General features: G+C 39.0%; 1 protein-coding gene across 3 annotated transcripts in view; it reads left to right on the forward strand.

Annotated features, from left to right (window-relative positions):
* SH3RF1 (SH3 domain containing ring finger 1) overlaps nt 1–19931 on the forward strand; it is a 205021-nt gene that overhangs the window by 176889 nt on the left and 8201 nt on the right. For all 3 annotated transcript variants that reach the window (XM_074228990.1, XM_074228992.1, XM_074228991.1), the window contains 3 exons: nt 3713–3972; nt 6266–6621; nt 13316–13653. In XM_074228990.1, coding sequence (XP_074085091.1) covers nt 3713–3972; nt 6266–6621; nt 13316–13653 — 954 coding nt within the window. The remainder of the gene's footprint in view (nt 1–3712; nt 3973–6265; nt 6622–13315; nt 13654–19931) is intronic.

Raw genomic sequence — 19931 nt, forward strand, 5'->3', positions numbered from 1 at the left:
CATAAAGAGTAATTGACAGGTTGTGAGGAATTTGCCCAGAATCATCCAGCTACATATGTGACCACAGAATCTATGATCCATTTTTCTATTGATAATTTTTACAACCCACATTCTTTCTGTTTCACATGGATATCTGAAGATTATTCATAGATATGTAGATCTGTCCTCACTAGTGGACTACTTTTCAGAATGCATGACTTGATTTACATAGAAGCAAATTTAAATGTGTCCTTGTTCTTTTGAGTCTCACCTTTAGAAATTTTAAGAGTGAGGTCATAAATGTCAAATTAAAGATGGTGAATGGCAGAGTGAAGATTTGAAACCCATTTTTCTTTGTTTTATTCTTTTTATTTATTTTATCACACATAGTAGGTTATTTGTAAATTCTTGTTGATTGGTTAACTACAAATCCCAGCACAATTTCCGCTCTACTGCATAATTGACTATAATTTGTTAAACAATTCCCCAATTATTGGATACATATCTACAGTTTGTTACTATTATGAATAATATTGCTAAAAGATAATTTAGTTAAATTATCTTTTAGCAATATTATTTGTCATTTATTTCAATGTGCACTCTTGGCCTACCTACAGTTTAACCTAAGGATTAAACATTGTAGGGGATGTGGAAGAACTGGGTGAAACTTCCATTCCAAGTATACTACTTATATACCCTTAGGATCATAAAATTTGAGATGGAATGGAAGAGATCTCCATGGTCACAAGAAGATAGTCTTAAATGGTGGAGAACAATAAGAAAACAACAATACAGAAATGTTACAGAGATGAGAAGCAAGTAGTAATTCTTCATTATCAGATGATCTCAGAAATCATGGTAGATTTTTTTCCCTCTAGACTTCTTAATGTTTATTAAGCACCTACTATGTGCTAAGGATAGAAAGACAAAAGTGAAATCATCCCTGCCCTCAAGGAGCTTAGACTCTTATCAGGGGAGATACCATACACAGATAAGAATTCCAGCCTGGATGTGTAGAGAAAAATTATGAAAACAGACAGAGAAGTTTGGACTTGTTATACAGGAATCAGTGAATCACTGTAATTTTTTGAGTCATTATAGTTCCTAAGCGAAAAATGATTTAGTGATTTAATCTTTCTTTGGGTCAGAATATGCTTCAAAATCACAAAGTGACTCAAGGTCACCATTATTCAGTAAAAATGAATTGTTCTATTCTATCATTTTTATCATCCACTAAAGACATAGTCTAATGTGTCTCATCTTGGATGTGACCATGGTTTTATGCTAGAGGAGGATAAACTGACAAGTCCCACTAAGCTGAAAGGACTCTTCTACAGCCTGATGAGTCAGGCAACTACTTTTATGAAGAACTTAGAATCTTCCAGCTATTGAGTGGTCCCTGCTGTCAAAGAGTCCAAATTCTAAGGGTGGCAACAACATTTAAACACTTTCATACCTCCACATTATGAAGAGTATAAATGGGAGAGAACAGGATGGGGAGGAGAGAAAGAGGAAATGAAGACCAAGAAAGACCCCTTCCAGAAGATGGGGTTTGAGCTGAGTCTTGAAGGAAATTAGGAAAGATAAAAGGTGGAGGTGAATGGGGAAAGTGTTCCAGACCTGAAAAGTCCTCCTTAGATGTTTTGTTTGGAGAATGTTTTGTATCATCATAGAGTTTCATGGAAGGGAATATAGAATGATAACACTCCGCATGTCTGTCATCCGCCGATCAGATTCTTTACATAAGAAAACTTCATAACCCCGGCTACCAGGGTGATTATATTTTGGCAACAGCACCATATACTAGGACAATGGAGGATTGTAGTCAGCCTGAATTAAAGGAGTAATAATAATAATAATAATAACAATAATAATAATAATAGTAGTTGGCACTAAGAGTAGCTTAATAGATATTAATATAATATTATATATTAACTAGTTCATTAAAATTAGCACATGGTAATATATTAATATAATATATTTACTTAATATATTATTATATTTTATATAATTATAATATATGCATAATTTTATTTATTACATATAATGTATCAATTTAATGTATTGCATTATATCAAATTGTAACACATAAAGTATAATTAATATATAATGTGTTTTGAGTTAATGTATTTTTAGTTTTACTTATATTTATCATGTTATTTATTAATAACTATTGATAATTATTAAGTTAATATTAAGTATTAATACTCCATATTGACTTAATTAACTTAATATTATATATAAAACTTCATAGTAGCTATTGCTTTAAGGCATGCAAAAGGGATCTGCCGGGATCACACAACTACCAAGTATTTGAGGCAGGATTTGTACTTGGGTCTTCTTGAAACAAAGTCAAGCACTTTGCACTACAGGATGCAGTACTGATTAAATCAAAGAATTCTTCACATATCAAATAGAAATTGTTGTGTTCTTATTAGTGATGGGGAGCCTTAGCACATAATATGGGTGGGTCATGAGGGAATAGAATAGGCAGGTTTAGTGAGTTGGAGAGGGGCCTGGAAGAGCCTGGGTTGAAATGTCCCACCTGATTATTACTATCTATGGCTGACTGTTGTACCTAGTGTCCTCATCTTCAAAATGGGGTTAATGATGGAACTTGCCTCCAATGAATGAGAAAATGAATCTTGAAAATTCTAAGGCAGTCTTTAAATTGGTTATTCTTCATCCTATTCTTCTTATTGTTTCCTTTGGTATTTGGATAGAAATAATCCTGGGATTATTCACTCTCCTCCTCCTTTTCCTCTTGTCTCTTTTCCTAACTCTTCCTTAAATCCTCCTCCTCTTCCTTTTTCTCTTCCTTTTTATTCTGAATAGTTACCTGGAAGGTAACTGTGCATTCTAGAACTTTGATTAATATTATATATTTACTGGATGTTATTTAAATATAATAGAACAGCTAAGTGATGCAGTGATTAGAGCACTGGCCTTGGAGTCAGGAGGATCTGAGTTTGAATCTGGCCAATTACTAGTTGTGTCTCCTTAAGCAAGTTACTTAACACTGATTGCCTTGCATCCAGGGTCAGCTCCAGTTGTCCTGATTCATATCTGGACACTGGACACAGATGGCTCCAGAGAAGAAAGTGAGGCTAGCCCCCTCTCCCTCAATGGTCTTCCAGTGTCATGCTCTTCAAGAATGAAGGACAAACAGCATCAAAACATCACATAAATATAATAAAATTTACTGAGTATTATATATAGTATTATACATTTACTGATATTGTATAAATATTGTATTATATATTCACTATATAGTATATAAATATAGTATTATTTGCTGTATGTTATATAAATATAGTATATATTTACTATTTGTTATATAAATATAGTATTATATATTAACTATTACACATATTAGTATAGCTTTATGGCATTTATATTACATAGTTACTAGAGCTTAGATGTAATACTATATATTTGCTATATATATCATAAATACACAATATGCTATGTATGTATTTATTCTATGTAGGTTATATTTACTAAACTCTATACTTGTTTCCTCTCAGTAGAATGTAAGCTTTTTGAAGACAGGTTTATTGTCTCTCTATCCCAGCTCTCACCCTAGTGCCTGGCTCATAGTAGATGCTTGATAAATGTTTATTGAGTTGAATAAATCAAGATGATTCTGTTAGCAGTTTTTTATGCAAGCAGACCTTCTTCAACATTATTTCCCTGTCCTCACTATTAAAATTCTATTTCTCTATTTTGACAGATCTGTGACAAGTGCTTCCCAGGCTAAAGTGTCTATGTCTACTGCTGGCCAGTCGGGTCGAGTGGTGACCATGGTCAGTCCCTCCACTGCAACAGGGTCTTCCCAGAAACTCCAGGGGAATGGCGTGGTGGGGAGTTCTAACGCAGTGCCCGCAGTAGAGGTGTCAGCGGGCCACCTGCAGACGAGTCCTCAGGCCAAGGTTCTGCTGCCCATCATCAGACAAATGACTGTCAATCAAGCTCGCAATGCTGTCCGTACAGGTGAAGGGAGAATTACAAGGGGCTCCATCATCTCCCTCTCCCCCCATCTCTGACCTTTAGAAAAGGCTGGGCCTCCTTTAAGTCATGAATCACATGAGGAGGTGGAGACAAAGACAAGCCAGTCAAATGTATTTCCATCTTGCCTCACTTGTACTCATGCTAGGTGGACATCCATTTGTATCAGACTGACAGACAGACCCAAGACCCTAGAGAGAGCAGAACAGCTGTGGGCAGGACCCAGGCATCTTTGTTTCAACCCCAGCATCAGGGCTAAGCTTCTGATGAATTGCTAACTCTGGCTCTCGTGATGGGGGATCCTTTTTTATCTATAACATCATTTGCAGGCCATACAAAATTATCAGCTTAGAAATTAGCCTGCTATATTTGATCAAACATTTAATTAATTCAAACCTAAAAAGTTCCTAGGCTTATTGAATTTTAAGTACCACTCCTGACCTATACAGAAACTTGATTTATATTCCACTAGTGCAGTTGGGCAGGCCATTTCATCTCTCTGGGTCATCTGTAAATTGAGGTATTAGATTGGAGGATTTCTAAAGGCTAGAGTCTTCCCCTCTAAGGGCAGGAGACAATGGGAACAGAAGAGAAGTGCAGGCATTTATCAGTGACCTTCCTATTCTGTGCTAGCCACTTTACTATGCTGCTATGTACATTACAATTATCTCATTTGTAAATTTTAAATAATATATTCTATATCAAAGATAAAAATATTGCCTTTTAACGGTTAGTTTCCATCTACTCTATATACTTCATATGCATTTATCTATTGACATGTTGTCTGTTCCATTAGAATGTAAATTTCTAGAAGACTGGGGACTTTTGGTACTTTGTATTCCCCAGAACTTAGCATGATGCTGTCATATAATTAGCATTTAATACAATATTTATTTATTTATTGATTGATTGATTGTTTGAAACAGCTATCAAGCCTAAAATTCTGTGATCTTATGATTCTAACATCAGGGACAGGGATTGAATCTGTGACTTCCTTTGTCTGAGAATTCCCAAATGAGGACACTCTCAAAGAAGGTTGGTACCTTCTTTGGATGGTAACAGAGAGAGAGAAGTAATTTACCCAGGGTCACCTAGAGAGTATGAATCAGAAGAGGGACTTGAACCCAGGTCTTACTGACCACTAAGGCCAGCTCTCCATCTGTGATGTCAGACTGTCTCTCATGAATGTGACATATGAGTGACAAAGGTCTCCTCTCCTTTTGTCTACTCCCTGAGTCTATAGAATCCCCTACCACTCCCCTAGAGTCCTGGATCCTATCAATTGGGCAAAACAAAACTTCTGAATGTCTCTGAAAAGCCTAAGTATTAGAGTAAATAATGAAGCTTTTAAAAACAACTGAAAAGATGAAGAGAGAAACCTAGAGAACCTTGCATTTTGTTAGGTAGCACATCAGAAACCTATGATTTCACAGGCTTGGAAACTCCTGCCACCTCCACAGATGCAAACTGACTCTACCTAAAAGCATTAAAGACTTGGTCAAAGAGGGCTGAATTTGCCTGGTACCACACAGGGATGCCAGTGTGTTTTGAAAGAGTTGATGTGATGTAAAAAGGGAAAGGACTGGCCCAAGATCACACATTTACTGTCTATCAGATGAGAAATTTGAGAGTTACTTTGAAGCCCAGAGACGGAAGGAAGAAGCTATAGCCAGAGAAAGAGGAAATGATGGAGGAAGCAAAGGTTTGATCTTCCAAACTTATCAATTTATTAAACAATGTATAGCAATTTCCTAACAAAACAAGCCAAGACCTTCTCTGCTCAGGTCTGGACCCCAAATATAGGGAGAGACTGATTTTTATACATTATATACATTTATACAGTAAAAACAATTAATCTAATGATTTAATTAATAGGAAACAGAACACTAGGTGATCTGATTTCTAACTGGGTCAAAGATGAGAGACTTTCCAAATCTGGGGTGGGAAGCAAATAGGTATGATTCCCTGAGATCAGGAAAAGAGACATGTCTCTAGCCCAATGTCTGTGAACAAGGAACATGGCAAAATGAACTGATTGGTCAGCCGGAGCCAGTTTTCAGATAAGATCATCTGACCTCTAACTGGAAATGCTCTTCCTAGTATCAAGTTGAGACACAACCTGCTGAAGCCCCCAGCACATGGGGACAGAATAGAAGCTTTTAGCCCATTCTGTCACAGTGGAACCATTCATCCTGCTTAATGTAGAATTATAACTTCTATTCTATGATGTTTATTAGAATATTAAAGTTTGGGTCTGTGTTTCGTCCCACTCTCCTAGTTGCTGTTCACAGCCAGGAACGCCCCACGGCCGCAGTGACACCCATCCAGGTCCAGACTCCAGTCGGCCTCGGCCCCGCAGCTGGGGGCCTGCCCCATCCGCACCCTCTGCCTCCCGTCATCACCAACTCTGCCACCTACGGGGCCGCTACCACCGCAGCTGCCAGCCTTGGCCAGCCACCTGGGCCCCTGGCCTGTGCCGCTCCCGGGAACCCCCCCAGCTTGGCAGCTGCGGCCCTAGAAGCAGAGCTGAGTGGCCGGCCAGGGGCCGCCCTCCCTGAGCCCCCCACCTCACCTGAGAATGCACTCTCTGCGGTAGGGAGCAGCCTAGCCCCCAGATCGGACAAGGACAGCAAGGTGGGACCTGCCTCCTCTCTCTCTCTCTCTCTCTCTCTCTCTCTCTCTCTCTCTCTCTCTCCTTTGTACTACTCCTTAGGCAAGGCTGAGGATCCATGGCCCTTCCTGTTCTAACTTTGCTGTCATGTGTGTGTCACTCAATTCTCCTTATCTTCACCTCGAGAAAGTGCTCCAGATTTATAGTGATCATTACAGGGCGGTCCTGCCAGTGCTGGCAAGGGCTCTCACCCTCCTATCAGCAGAACAGAGGAAGTGTGGACTAGGTGATCTTCAAAGGGGAGGGTCTCCAAGGGAGTCTAAATGTTAAGTAAATCTCCTGGAGCCATCCAGCCCAAGCCAGCAAGCAATTATTTATTTAAGTTTATTTAAAATAGTCTGTCTTGGGCGGCTAGGTGGCGCAGTGGATAAAGCACTGGCCCTGGAGTCAGGAGTACCTGGGTTCAAATCCAGTCTCAGACACTTAGTAATTACCTAGCTGTGTGGCCTTGGGCAAGCCACTTAACCCTATTTGCCTTGCAAAAAAAAAATAACCTGTCTTCTAGAAGTTGGTATTCTACTTGAAGGGTGGATTGGGGAATATAGCACTTAAACATACATGATACTATGTGTGAGAAATCCATATGTGTGGGGGATATAACAGCTAAACACACATGATGACATAAGAAATCTACATGTGTGTGATGTGTGGGGACTGGCCGTTAAACATATATGATACTGTGTGAGAAATCTACATGTGTGTAAGTGTGTGTGAGATGGGGATATAGTGGTTAAACGTGATAATATATGAGAAATCCACGTGTGTATATATGGGGGATATAGCAGCTAAACACACATGATTATATATGATAAATTCATATGTGGGGGATATGGTGGTTAAACATGTGATAGTATGAATAAGAAATCCACGTGTATGTTGTATTGGGGAATAGCACTTCACATACATGATAATATGAGAAATCCATGTGTGGTATGTTTGAGAACATAGCCATTAAACATACATGATAATATGTATGAGAAATCTGTGTGCATGTATGTATATTGTTTGTTGGGGATATAGCACTTAACTATACATGATGATATGCATGAGAAACCCATGTGCGTGGTGTGTTGGCGAATATAGCACTTGAGCATAAACAGATGATATTATGACAAATCCATATGTGTTTTATGTGGGGGGAAATAGCAATTAAACATACATGATATTATTTTGATAACTCCACACATGTGAATGTGTGCATAGTATGTTGGGGAATATGGTACTAAAACATACATGATAATGTGTATGAGAAATCCATGTGTATGTGTGTGGTGTTGGGATATATAGCCATTGAACATGCATGATATTATGAATGAGAAATCCATGTATGTGTTATATGTTGGAGAGCAGTAAGATGTGGGGGTGGGTGAATTCAAACAAAGGAAGTAAGGACAACAAAATTGGATCATTTCGACGACTCCTAATGAACATTTCATAAGTCTATACTATGAGTAGTATAGTTTGGCTTCTATCAGCCCCAGGACACAATTGAACTTTCAGCCATCTGGTTCCTCGGTAATGTACGTGGGTCTGTTTAAATTGTTAGGTATACTTGTAAACAGTAGTTTATGAGGATATAAACCTCACAGTCTCCTAAAAAGTTAATATTTAATTGCCAGGTTAACATGAGAGTTTATGAATAAAGCAGATCAGTATTGGTTTGGTGTTTATAATTAATTGCATGAAGCTAAGTCCCAAGACTGATATTTCATACTATATGAATATTTTTTAATATTTTATTTATTTTTCCAACAACGTGGAACATAGTTTTCAACAACCATTTTTTTTTTTTGCTAGGTTTTAAATTTTACATTTTTCTCCTTCCTGAAAGCAATCTTATGTAGCCTCTACATGTTAAATATAGATCCTATATGAATATTTTAAAAAGAAGATTTATTATTGTAGTTTTGATTCGGAGGTTTTGAAAAAAGCATTTCAAAGCCTATTGTTGCTAACTCATCAGAAAACCCAAGGAAGCCCAGCCTTGAACAATTCCTTGGGTCTTCCACAGTAGCAGCTTCTATGGACTGGAATCTCTCCATGAGACATGTTTAACCAGATGCTTTTCGGTCCTCCTAGTTCTTTGTCCTTGCCATTTAAAGAAAGCCCCTTGTCCCCATTGCATATTTTACCCCTTTAATTCTCCTAAGGAAAGCCCACCTAGGCTGCCAAGTCATCACTGTCCCTCCACACCCTGCTAGCAGCTGTCATTCAGAAGAACTTGTATTAATGATCTGAATTTTATGAGGATGAGGATGACCTTTCCTGTTTATCACATCAGCATAGTCTCTAGAAAAGCTGCCTTTGCTGAACAGATAAGGGCACATACTTCAGAATGGAATCTTAGGACCTGGATGGACCTAATGATGCTTTTTTTGGTTTGTTTTTTTGCCCCCTAAATCCAACATCAGAAAATGCTGTTCAGACTTAGCAAATTCTAAATTCTTAGATCATTATCCTTGAGAAAAGGGACAAGTCTTTTATGTTAAGAGGAAAAGCTGACCATAGTTCTCCCTTCTCTTGTGATGCTGTTCTTGGGGGTCTTCCAGGGCTTAAAAAAGGCTTTAAAAAATCCATCTTAACACTAACACATCCAGAGACAAAACTGGTAAATTCTTTAAGTGCCAATTTCTTGCTTTTTTTTTTTTTGTAAATAGGACTAATACATAGTTTGGCTTATGGTTGATAGCCTTCTTAGTGATTGGGGAAGAATTTAGAACTCAAGGTTTGAAGATTGTTGAAAAATAAATAATATTTTTAAAAGACTTGACTTTTAAAAAATTAGGGAAGGAACAAAGGGGGGAATGGTTTGGGGGATTTTTTTGGTAATTAAAAAAATTTTTTTTGTTACATTTTAAGTTTCAAACCATCTTCCTCCTCCTTCTCCAGTCCACCCCAGAGAAGATCAGCATTTTGTCACAGATATATGAGTATATGTGTATGTATGCACATACACGTGGTGTGTGTGTATATATATTTTATATATATATATATAAAATATATATAAAACACCATATTATGCATAATTCTGTTTATCAGTTCTTTCTCTATAGGTAAATAGCAACTTCCTTCACAGTTCCTTTGTAGTTGATTTGAATTTTTTTTTTTTAGGTTTTTTTTTTTTTGCAAGGCAAATGGGGTTAAGTGGCTTGCCCAAGGCCACACAGCTAGGTAATTATTAAGTGTCTGAGACCGGATTTGAACCCAGGTACTCCTAACTCCAAGACCCCCATTAAATAGAATTTAATTGGTTACATTCTTCACACAAATTTGAGAATTTTTGATTGGTGATCAGTTATTCAATCTGGAAACAGCAATAAATAGCCCTGGATTTCTGCCTTCTAGTTTCTCCTTGCTTGAAAACAAGGAAATAAGAAATCATCAGTGCTGCAGAATGCCATTGTTACTAACACTTATGTTAACAATTTGGATTGGGAAGGAGGAACCAAGGACTTGGTAAAATGAGAGGTTTGGAGGGGCCGACTTCATTTTCATACTGCCCTTTTCCTCCCAGCTAATTCAAAGTTGGCTGTATTGATTTTCAATATTTTTCTTTAATGCATTTAAAAAGATACTTCCTGCTTGATTGCTGGTTTCTGTCCTTAATAGCGCTTTTCAAGATTCCAGTCACACTATTAAATCCCCTGAAGAAAAAACTTGCCTGGAAAGAAAAAAACATTATTTCATCTAGAAATAATTTCCTGGGAAATCCACAGAGGAACTGGAATTAGGAGGACTCATTAAAAAAGATTTGTCCTCTTTCTCAAGGATAGTGATCTAAGAATTTAGCTTTTGCTTTGAACAGAGATCAGTCTTTTAAAATTCAGTTCCTGTTTACATTTTCTAGTCTTGGGTTTAGTGGGAAAACACACACACACACAAACACACACACACACCCCAAACTAAAAATGCACCTTAGTCATTTAATGGATTATAAATACCCACATTTCTAAAACCATCTTTGCAAAGCAGAGATGTTGCTCTGCTAATGCAGAGTTAAGAGCCTGGGCCCTTGAGAACAAGGACCACATGTTGTCTGTGATGTGTTTCATCCTATGTGGCCCTTCAATATAACAGGTCCCCTTAGAAGTCATTAAAGGAAGCCAGGCATAATTTGTTTAATCATTGAAAGTGCACCAAGCCATCCCTCTTCTTAGTCCCTGGGTTTTTCATCCAACATGCAGGACTGAGCTTGTAAGAGAAGTAGAGGTATGAGTTTCCTGATGAACACAAAAGGAGGGCTGGGGGCAATTGGGGCTAGGGGTTGACTGTCTTCCCATGTGTTGTTGTTTGTCCTTGGGTCTTAAAGAGGACTGTGACATCAGGAAGGTAATGCCAAACTTGCAAGTGGATTGGATTTAAGTGAGGGAGGATTGTACAAAGTTACCAGTCTCACTTTTTACTCTGAGCCATCTGGATCCAGTGCAAAAGATAGATTGGGACAAAATCTTGACTTTTTTAAGCTCAGGTCATTCCCAGGGCGCAGTTTGACCCATTAAAAAGAAAAAAAAATCAATCCAGGAGAGGAAGACCCTCAGGTGAGTGGTGGGAAACTGCTAAGGTGAGTGGGCTTTGAAGTAGAGACCACTCTTACATGTGTGTCTTCCCAGCACCTATTTTAAGTCCCATAGACCCTAAGAACAGGTTCTCAAGAGAGGCTTTGGCAGAAAAGGTGACCTGACTTTGCTAGCATTACCTTTTAACATAAAAGATGGGTGGATCTCTTCTCTCCTGGTCTGGGGGGTAGAGGGAGAGAGGGAAGAACCCTCTCTCTGAATATTTAGGCTAGTTAATTGTCCATTCAGCATAAGCAAATTGAGCTGTTACTGAATTCACACATCAGGCCAGTGGCTGTGGAAGTGACAGATGGTAAGGCCTGACCCCTCCCATCCCTAATGTAATTTAAGACAGACATACAAGGAGCCACATCTCAAAACAGCTCTGGGCTCCTGAGATGGTTCTGATGGTCAGTTCCCTAATTAAAGACACTTAGAGGGGCGGCTAGGTGGTGCAGTGGATAAAGCACCAGCCCTGGAGTCAGGAGTACCTGGGTTCAAATCCAGTCTCAGACACTTGATAATTACCTAGCTGTGTGGCCTTGGCCAAGCCACTTAACCTCATTTGCCTTGCAAAAAAAAAAAGACACTTAGAAAATGAAAGTTGTTTTATTGCTTTTCATTTTATTCATTAATTTTAATCCTGCCAGTTTATTTTAATATTTTGTTTACATATTTAATTTTGTTATTGTGAATATTTAAAAAAATTCATAAATAACATAATCCAGGCAATGACCTTGAAAAAGCCTGTTCTGGTTTGACACTTCCCTGATCAGGGTCAGTGTCTGTGAATGATGAAGTCCAAGTTCTATATTATTCAAGCTTAGTAATAATAGCAAACTGTCAGGTATCCCTTAGTGATAATAAATAGACTGAGTTTGGACAAAAGAAACCCTCTTATAACCTAAAAATATTTACCTCCAACCTCACCAAATTATAATGAATACTACAACAGTGACTGGTTTTCATTTTTCCTCTCCTCTTCCATATTAAGGAATATAATGAACATTGGATGGAGTGTTTAAGAAATCAGATCTGATAGACAAATGGAGAAAACTTAATAGAATGTTTTAAACATCTATGGCAAATTAATATTATCCAGAACTGATAATATTTTAGATCAGTTACCAAACATTGATTAATCATTTTTCCATACACTAGAGAAATTATTTAAATTAAATTCAGAAAGACTGAAATTTTCAGATTCACATTTACATATTCCCTAAAAGGCCAAATAAGAAGTAAACAGTACAACTATGATCAGATACATGCAAACCAATGTGAAATTTTACAGCTAACTTAGTGAATAATGCTTAAATTAAGGAAGAAGCTTATAATGAATAACTAGCTAAACTAAATGTTTAGGGAGGGAGGGAGATCAGAGGCAAATAAATAACAAACATACATGTACAGGGAATGGGAACTAGAGAAGGAGAGTAGCAAACCCTGCAAGCCAGAGTACTATGGTGGAAAGAGGTAGAAATGGAGTCAGAGAGGACCTAGGTTCAAATCTCAACTTTGTCACTGCCCATCTGACCTTTGGCAAGTCACTTAAACTCAGGCCTAATTTTCCTCATCTAGGAAAAGAAAGGAATTGGACCAAATGACCTCTGAGGTCTTTTCCAGCTCTCAATTTATATTTTTTGTTGTTGTTCATTTCTTTCAGTCCTGTCCAACTTTTCTTGACCCCATTTGGAAGTTTTCATTTTTTTTTATTCTTATTTTTTGCAAGGCATTGGGGTTCACTGACTTGCCCAGGTCACACAACTAGGTAATTAGTAAGTGTCTGAGACCAGATTTGAACACAGGTCCTCCTGACTGCAGGGCTGGTGCTCTGTCTACCTAGCTACCCCCCAATTTGGAATTTCCTTGACAAAGATACTAGAATAGTTTACCATTTTCTTCTCCAGTTCACTTTACAGATGAGGAAACTGAGGCAAACAGGGTTAAGGTACTTGCCCAGGGTCACACAGCTAGGAAGTGTTGGAGGAATTTGAACTTAACTTTGCCAGTTAGCTGCCCTCAATCTATTATCCTCGGTGCTTTGATTTTAATAGCAAACATAGTGCCAGACTAACGCTAACATGTCTGTCTGTTACAGAAGGAAAGGAAAGGTCTCTTGAAGTTGCTTTCTGGTGCCTCCGCCAAACGGAAACCTCGCGCTTCTCCTCCAGCCTCCCCAACACTGGAAGTGGAGCAGGGCCCAGCGGAGCTGGCCCTCCAAGGGGCCGTGGGGCCCGAGCTCCCCCTGGGAGGCAGCCATGGAAGGGCTGGGTCCTGTCCCGTGGATGGGGACAATCCCAAATTGGCCATCCTAGAGATACTTCACAGGAAGACAAGCTCCCTGGATGCCAGTGTCCCCATCGCTCCCCCACCACGGCAGCCCTGCTCCTCCTTAGGCCCTGTCCTGAATGAGTCCAGGCCTGTTGTCTGTGAAAGGTGAGTTGTAGGGGCTCCTCCCATAGAGAGAGAATAAATATTTGTCAAGCATCCACTTGGTATTTGCCAGGCACTGATGCCTGATGAACCTCTCAACAACCCTGGGGAGGAGGTGCGACTATTGTCCCAGTTTTACAGTTGGGGAAACTGAGGCAGGCAGGTAAGCAACTTGCTCATTTGATAAGTATCTGAACTACCAGCCTGCTCTATTCACTATTCCATTAGTTGCTTCTAGCGGCTAATAAAAAAATGTGGTTTGTTTTTTTATTTTGTTTTGTCCATTTTTTTTCAATTAGCAAGATTTTATTTTCTTTCCCTTCTACCTTTCCCCCTCACTAGAATAAAAACAAAACCTTTTAAAACAAATGTACAAAAATCAAACAAAATAAATTGACAGTTGTGCTTTGTAAGCCCCAAAGTACCATATCCATTGGAGATTATTACCCATCACTTTGTCCGGGGTGTGAGGAGCTCAGTGGTGGTTTGCGTCACTACCTACTGGTTAAGAAACAGATGAAGTCTTTTGCCAACCTAGAACATTCCATTTCAATTATTCCTCTGCCAGAAGCATGTGGCTAACTTGCCATGGTTTCCCAGAGAATTTTATCTCCTCCTGACCCAGTGATTCAGTTCAATGACACTCAGAAGAAAATGAAGACTGTTGGGGCCACTCTGGGCTTGATTAATAGCTACAGGAACGGGCACTGTCTCTTGACATAGCCACTAGTTGCACCAGAGTATGTTAGGAGATGAATTATTTTTAGTAAGACAAATATCATCTACACTAAGGACGTAGAAACTCCAAAATGAAATATTGTTTTTGCCTACGGGGGAAAAAAAACCAGCCTTCTCCAATACCCTGAAAATAGGCACAGCATTTACTGGAACATAAATACACTCACCATATGTTGAACTGTCATCTGTTGAGTTGCCTTGTGAAATTTTTGTTTCCGTAGTACCTACTTTTTTTCCCCCCTAAGGCACACATTCCTCATATGTATAGAATTCACCTGTGGGGATTCAGTATTCCTCTTTTATTGGTTCAAATTATAATTTAAGTTATGATAGTAACATTTCTATAGCAAAATTTTTTATGATATATATATGTATGCATGTATTTGCAAATTTATTGCTGTTATCCAGTCATTTTTTGGTTATGAGTGATTCTATTTTCTTGGTAAAGATACTGGAATAGTTTGCTTTTTCCTTCTTCAACTCATTTTACAGTTGAGGAAACAGAGCCAAAACTTGTTCAGGTCACATAGCTAATAAGTGTCTGAGGCAAGATTTGAACTCAGGTTTCCCCACCTAGTTGATAATGCATAGTACATTGAGGTTTACCAAACACTTCATGTTCAGTATCTCCTCTGGTCTTAGAGGCTACCCTGTGAGGTGCCAGGTGTTATAAGATCATAGGTTAGTGTGAGAAGGGACCTCATTTGGTCCCACTTCTTCATTTTACACTTGAGGATATCAATCAATCAAAAAAAGATCATTAAATGCTCTTTGGGCATCAGACATTGTGCTCCAGGCTGGGGGTTCCACAAAGATGAAGGAAGAGAGAAAAAGGAAAGAAGGAAGGGACAAGAAAGGAAGAGAGAAAGGGAGAAGAGAGGGAAGAAGGAAGGGAGAAAGCATAGAAGGAAGGGAGAAGAAGGAAGAGAAAGAAAGAGGGAAGGGAGAAAGAAAGGAAGGAAGAGAGGAAAGAAAAAGGAAAGAAGGAAGGGAGAAGAGAGGAAGAGAAAGAAAAAGCAAAGAAGAAAGGGAGAAAAAAGTAAAATAGAAAAAGAAAGAAGGAAGGAAGAAAGGAAGAGAAAGGGAGAAAAAAAGAAAAAGGAAAGAAACAAGAGAGAAAGAAGAAAGAAGGAAGGGAGAAAGAAAAAAGGAAAGGAAAAGAAAGGAAGAGAGAGAGAAATAGGAAAGAAAGAAGGAAGAAAGTAAATCAGCCTCATACTAAGTATAATATCTACTGTCAGATGATAAGTATTGAGAGAAATGATTATTGCTCTCATATTAATAATTATTGGATTAGGACCAAAGTTTTTCCCTTTTCTGCTTCTCATCCAGAAGTCACCCAGTGTGGGGAATCTTGGGCAAAAACTACTTAACCTCCCTAAGATCTAATAAAAGACAGTAAAAAGAAATTCTAAATTTAGTCAAATGGGTGGATTCCTGCTCATTGTGTTTACTCTGACCAGTCTGGGGAAAATGTGGATTCTCCCTTTTGTCCCACAGGTGATACGGAAATGGATGTATCTCTGGCCCAGATTTGGGTGCTCAGTGTCACATACTCCAAGACCCTCATTGGAATATAGCTCACCTTTTATTGTCATGTTCATTTTCTCTCATTAATTGTTAACAATCAGAGTTGATTACCACCCTCAGAATCACCCACTCTTCCCTGAGGAAACCAAGAGCAGTTCTTTCTTTTATCATTATTACTAAAGTGATTAATTACCCAGAGTCTGTTTCTCAAACTTTTTAAGTGTCACAATATGCATATGAGTAAAATTATAGCTGATGGCATTTACAGATGAAGAAACTGAGGCACAGTGTTAAATAATACAAGCCTTGCCCAGTCATACAATTAGTAAATTCCTGAGCCTGTCTTTCTAACTACAGATGTAGTGCTCCATCCACTGCCTTTTAAGTGTGCAAATATATGTGTGTGTGTATGTGTGTGTGTATAGTCAAAAACATAATTTCACTCTGTGTATGTATGTTCAAGGACACCCAGCTTCATAGTGATGATGGATCAGAGAATTGAAGGAACACATAGGTGAATTTGGGCTGAATCTGACAACTGATCACAGTTATTTTATATCCACACCCACCCCCAGTTCAGGAGCATAAATCTGCAGAAAAGAACTCTGGCGGTGGGGGGGGGGGGGACCAACAGTCTGTGTGACTTGCTAAGTAGGGGCAGTGATTGACAGGGGGGACAGTGTTGTTGATGGTGTTCAGAATGAGCCATGTGTTGGGAGCTTGGTATGTCTAACCTTGTGAAAATGACAGTCAAAAAGAAACATTATCTTCTAAATTGTTCTTTCCCAGCAAGCAAAAAAATGTTGCCTATTTCCCTCATTTCTAATGCTTTTAATGAGCTTCAGTGCAAGTCTACCCCAACTTTTCACTTCTCTCATCCCTTCTGCCTCCCATCCCTGAACCAACCACTTCTTGTCAACATTCCCATTGGTAATGGGGAGCTCATCTTGGTTTCAGTCCTGGGCTTTGGTCCCTGCTGTGTCTTTGACAACCTGAAGGCATTGCTTCTTTCCTCTGTATTTTTGTGCATGTTTTAGGTGGTGTATCACCCTGCCCAGAAATCTCCTTTGGATTCCAAGTGGCTCAAGCACAAATTCTTTTCCCATTCCCCTTCTCTGTTTCCTTTTCTTGTTGCCAGATGTCCTGGATCTCTGCACTGCCTACATTTCATCCTGTTTCCTCTCTCACCAACTCATGCCTAACATCAAGTCCCTGCTGTTTCAGTGTGCTAAGATGTAGAAATCTGTTACTCAGATAGGCATTGGGTTTTAGGGAGATTGGGAGGCCCATCAGATGAGACACATAGATAATTTAATTATTTAACAGATGGTCCAATTTAATCCATGGGCAAAATTTTTATTATGACTATTTCCTTTTCTGCAAGTGGCAAAGGGAACATTAGGGAAAATTTCTGCCCAGCATCTCTTTAAAAATTGCTTTCATTCAGTGGAGGTTCTTTGAATAATATTGCTTTAATAAGTAACTTTTCAAACTTGATTCAAGTGATGATGATAATGGGCTTTAGTAGAGCACTCAGCTCTACCCTACTGAATAATAACAACACCTGGGACAACAGGGAAAATACAGAGAAAAAAGAAACCTTATAAACTGGTTGGGGTTGGGCCATTCTGGTAAACAGAGGATATTATGTGGAACCATATGATCTTCAATTTTTTTCAGAGGAAAAAATTTATTGTTGTTCAGTCATTTCAGTCACATCTGACCCTTCCTGACCCATTGGCAAAAACACTGGAGGAGTTTGCTATTTCCTTCTTCAGTGGCTCCATTTTATTGTGCAGTCAGAAGTTAAGTGACTTAACTTACCCAGGGTCACATAAGAAGTGCCTGAGGCTGGATTTGAATGCAGCTCTTTCTGAGTTTAGACCCTTTAGACCCTTAAACCAAGTAAAGACTAAAATCAAGATTGGCATGATTATTCAGGAGTTATTTACAATTTTCAGTGTATAGTTCACTGAAAAGAACACTGAATTCCAAGTCAGAGAATGTGGATTCAAAACCAGGTCTTACAGATTGAAGGAGGTTGCATTAGATCATTTCCAAGACCCCTTCTAGCTCTAGATCTAAGATTCTATTACCCTGAAACCTTGGAACTGAATCTATGATATGCCAGGACCTCAGAATCATCAATATGTTTATCAATAATCATTATTTCAGCAAATTATGGAATACTAAATTAGATAGAATTACAGATCACTGTCTAATTCCTAGTAAAATAAAAGAAAAATACATGTGGTCATAATAACTGACATATCTAGCATTTTAAAGTTCTCAAACATTATTTCAAAAGAAGCCTGGAGGAAAACAAAGGCTCAGAGAGTGTAATACATTTCCTCGAAGTCACAGCTACTAAAGTGTCTAAAGGGAAATTCAAACTCAAGTCTTTCTGACTCCATGTCCAATGTTCTATATGATTCACTTTACATACTGTGTGTCTGTCTGTCTCTCGCCCCTCCCCCATTCACTCGCTGTTTCTCTCCCTCTCTCTCCCCCTCTCTTTCCACCCCCTCTGTCTGTCTGTCTATCTGTCTCTGTCTCTCTCTCATTCTTTTCCCCTGTCTTTCTCTCTCACACTCTTTTCTCTCTCCCCTCTCCTCTCTTTCTTCTCTTCTCTCCCTCTGACACTGTCTCTGTCTTCTCTCACTTCTCTCTTACTCTTTTCTCTCTCTTATCTTTGTCTCTCTTTTCTCTTTCTCCCTTCCCTCTCCTCTTTCACTCTCATTCTTTTCCCTCTCACCCCCCTCTCACTTTCTTTTCTCTCTCCTCTCTCTCTTCCCTCTCTCACTCTCCCCTCTCTCCTGTCTCTCACTCTCCCCTCTCTCCTGTCTCTCATTTTTCTCTTCTCTCATTGTCTCCCCTCTCTCCTCTCTCTCTCTTACTCTCTTCTCTCTCCTCTCTCTTCCCTCTTCCCTCTTTTCTCTTTCTTCCTTCTCTCCTCTCTCTCTCTCTCTGTCACTGTCACTGTCTTCTCTCTCTTCTCTCTTAGTATCTTCTTTCTTGGTTTTCTCTCCTGTTCTCTTCTTTCTCTCTTCTCTCTCTGTCTCTGTCTCTCTCTCTTCTTTCTCTCTGTCTTTGTCTCTCTTTTCTCTTTCCTCTCTCCTCTCTCCTCCTCTCTCTGTCACTCTGTCTCTGTCAGAGTTCTCTCTCTTGGCTTTTCTTTTCTCTCTCTCTCTCTCTCTCTCTCTCTCTCTCTCTCCCTCCCTCCCTCCCTCCCTCCCTCCCTCTCTCTCTCTCTCTCCCTCCCTCCCTCCCTCCCTCCCTCTCTCTCTCATCTCTTTCTTTGTCTCTTTTTTCTTTCTCTCTGTGTGTCTCTCATATTTATCTGTATGTATACAATATATGTATGTTTATCAGCATGTATATGTAAATTCTATGTTTCTGTATTGTGTGATGTGTTCACCCAAATACACATTTCCCACATCTATATAGTATATAGAATATAGTTTACAAAAAACTTTTCTCATGGCCAAACCTGTGAAGTTAAAGTTATGATTATCTTTATTTTACCCATGGTGAAACTGAACCTCAGAGAGGAGGGGGACTTGAGCAAAGATCCCTCAGTTATTAGTGGAATTCCAGCCCAGACCTCTGCTGATCTCAACTTTTCCCACCATGCTACACTGGATGAATAGATAACTAGACAAAAGGATAATGAGGAAGGATCTCACATTTCCTCCTAGGTTCCCAAACTCATCCCATAAAGCAAGGTAAAAAAGGAAATGATTAAAGGAGGTCACTCAGTCAATGAATAGAGGCAGGCATAAGATGTAAAGACTTAAGAGATCTCACAATAAGAACAGATGAACCTTGGAGGATATTGGTGTCAGCTGGGAATGCTCTGAGTAACAGAAGGATTCCTTTGTGTTTGCTAAGGAGTCTGAGGAAAGAGACCTGAATCTGTTCTGTATCTCAAAGGCAGAAAAATGGAAAACTGATGAAAGCATAGAAGAGATACCCTGGACATTTGGACTTTTTAAAGAGGGACTGAGAAGAAG

This window comes from Macrotis lagotis, chromosome 3, assembly GCF_037893015.1.
Source record: "Macrotis lagotis isolate mMagLag1 chromosome 3, bilby.v1.9.chrom.fasta, whole genome shotgun sequence".
Lineage (NCBI taxonomy): Eukaryota > Metazoa > Chordata > Mammalia > Peramelemorphia > Peramelidae > Macrotis > Macrotis lagotis.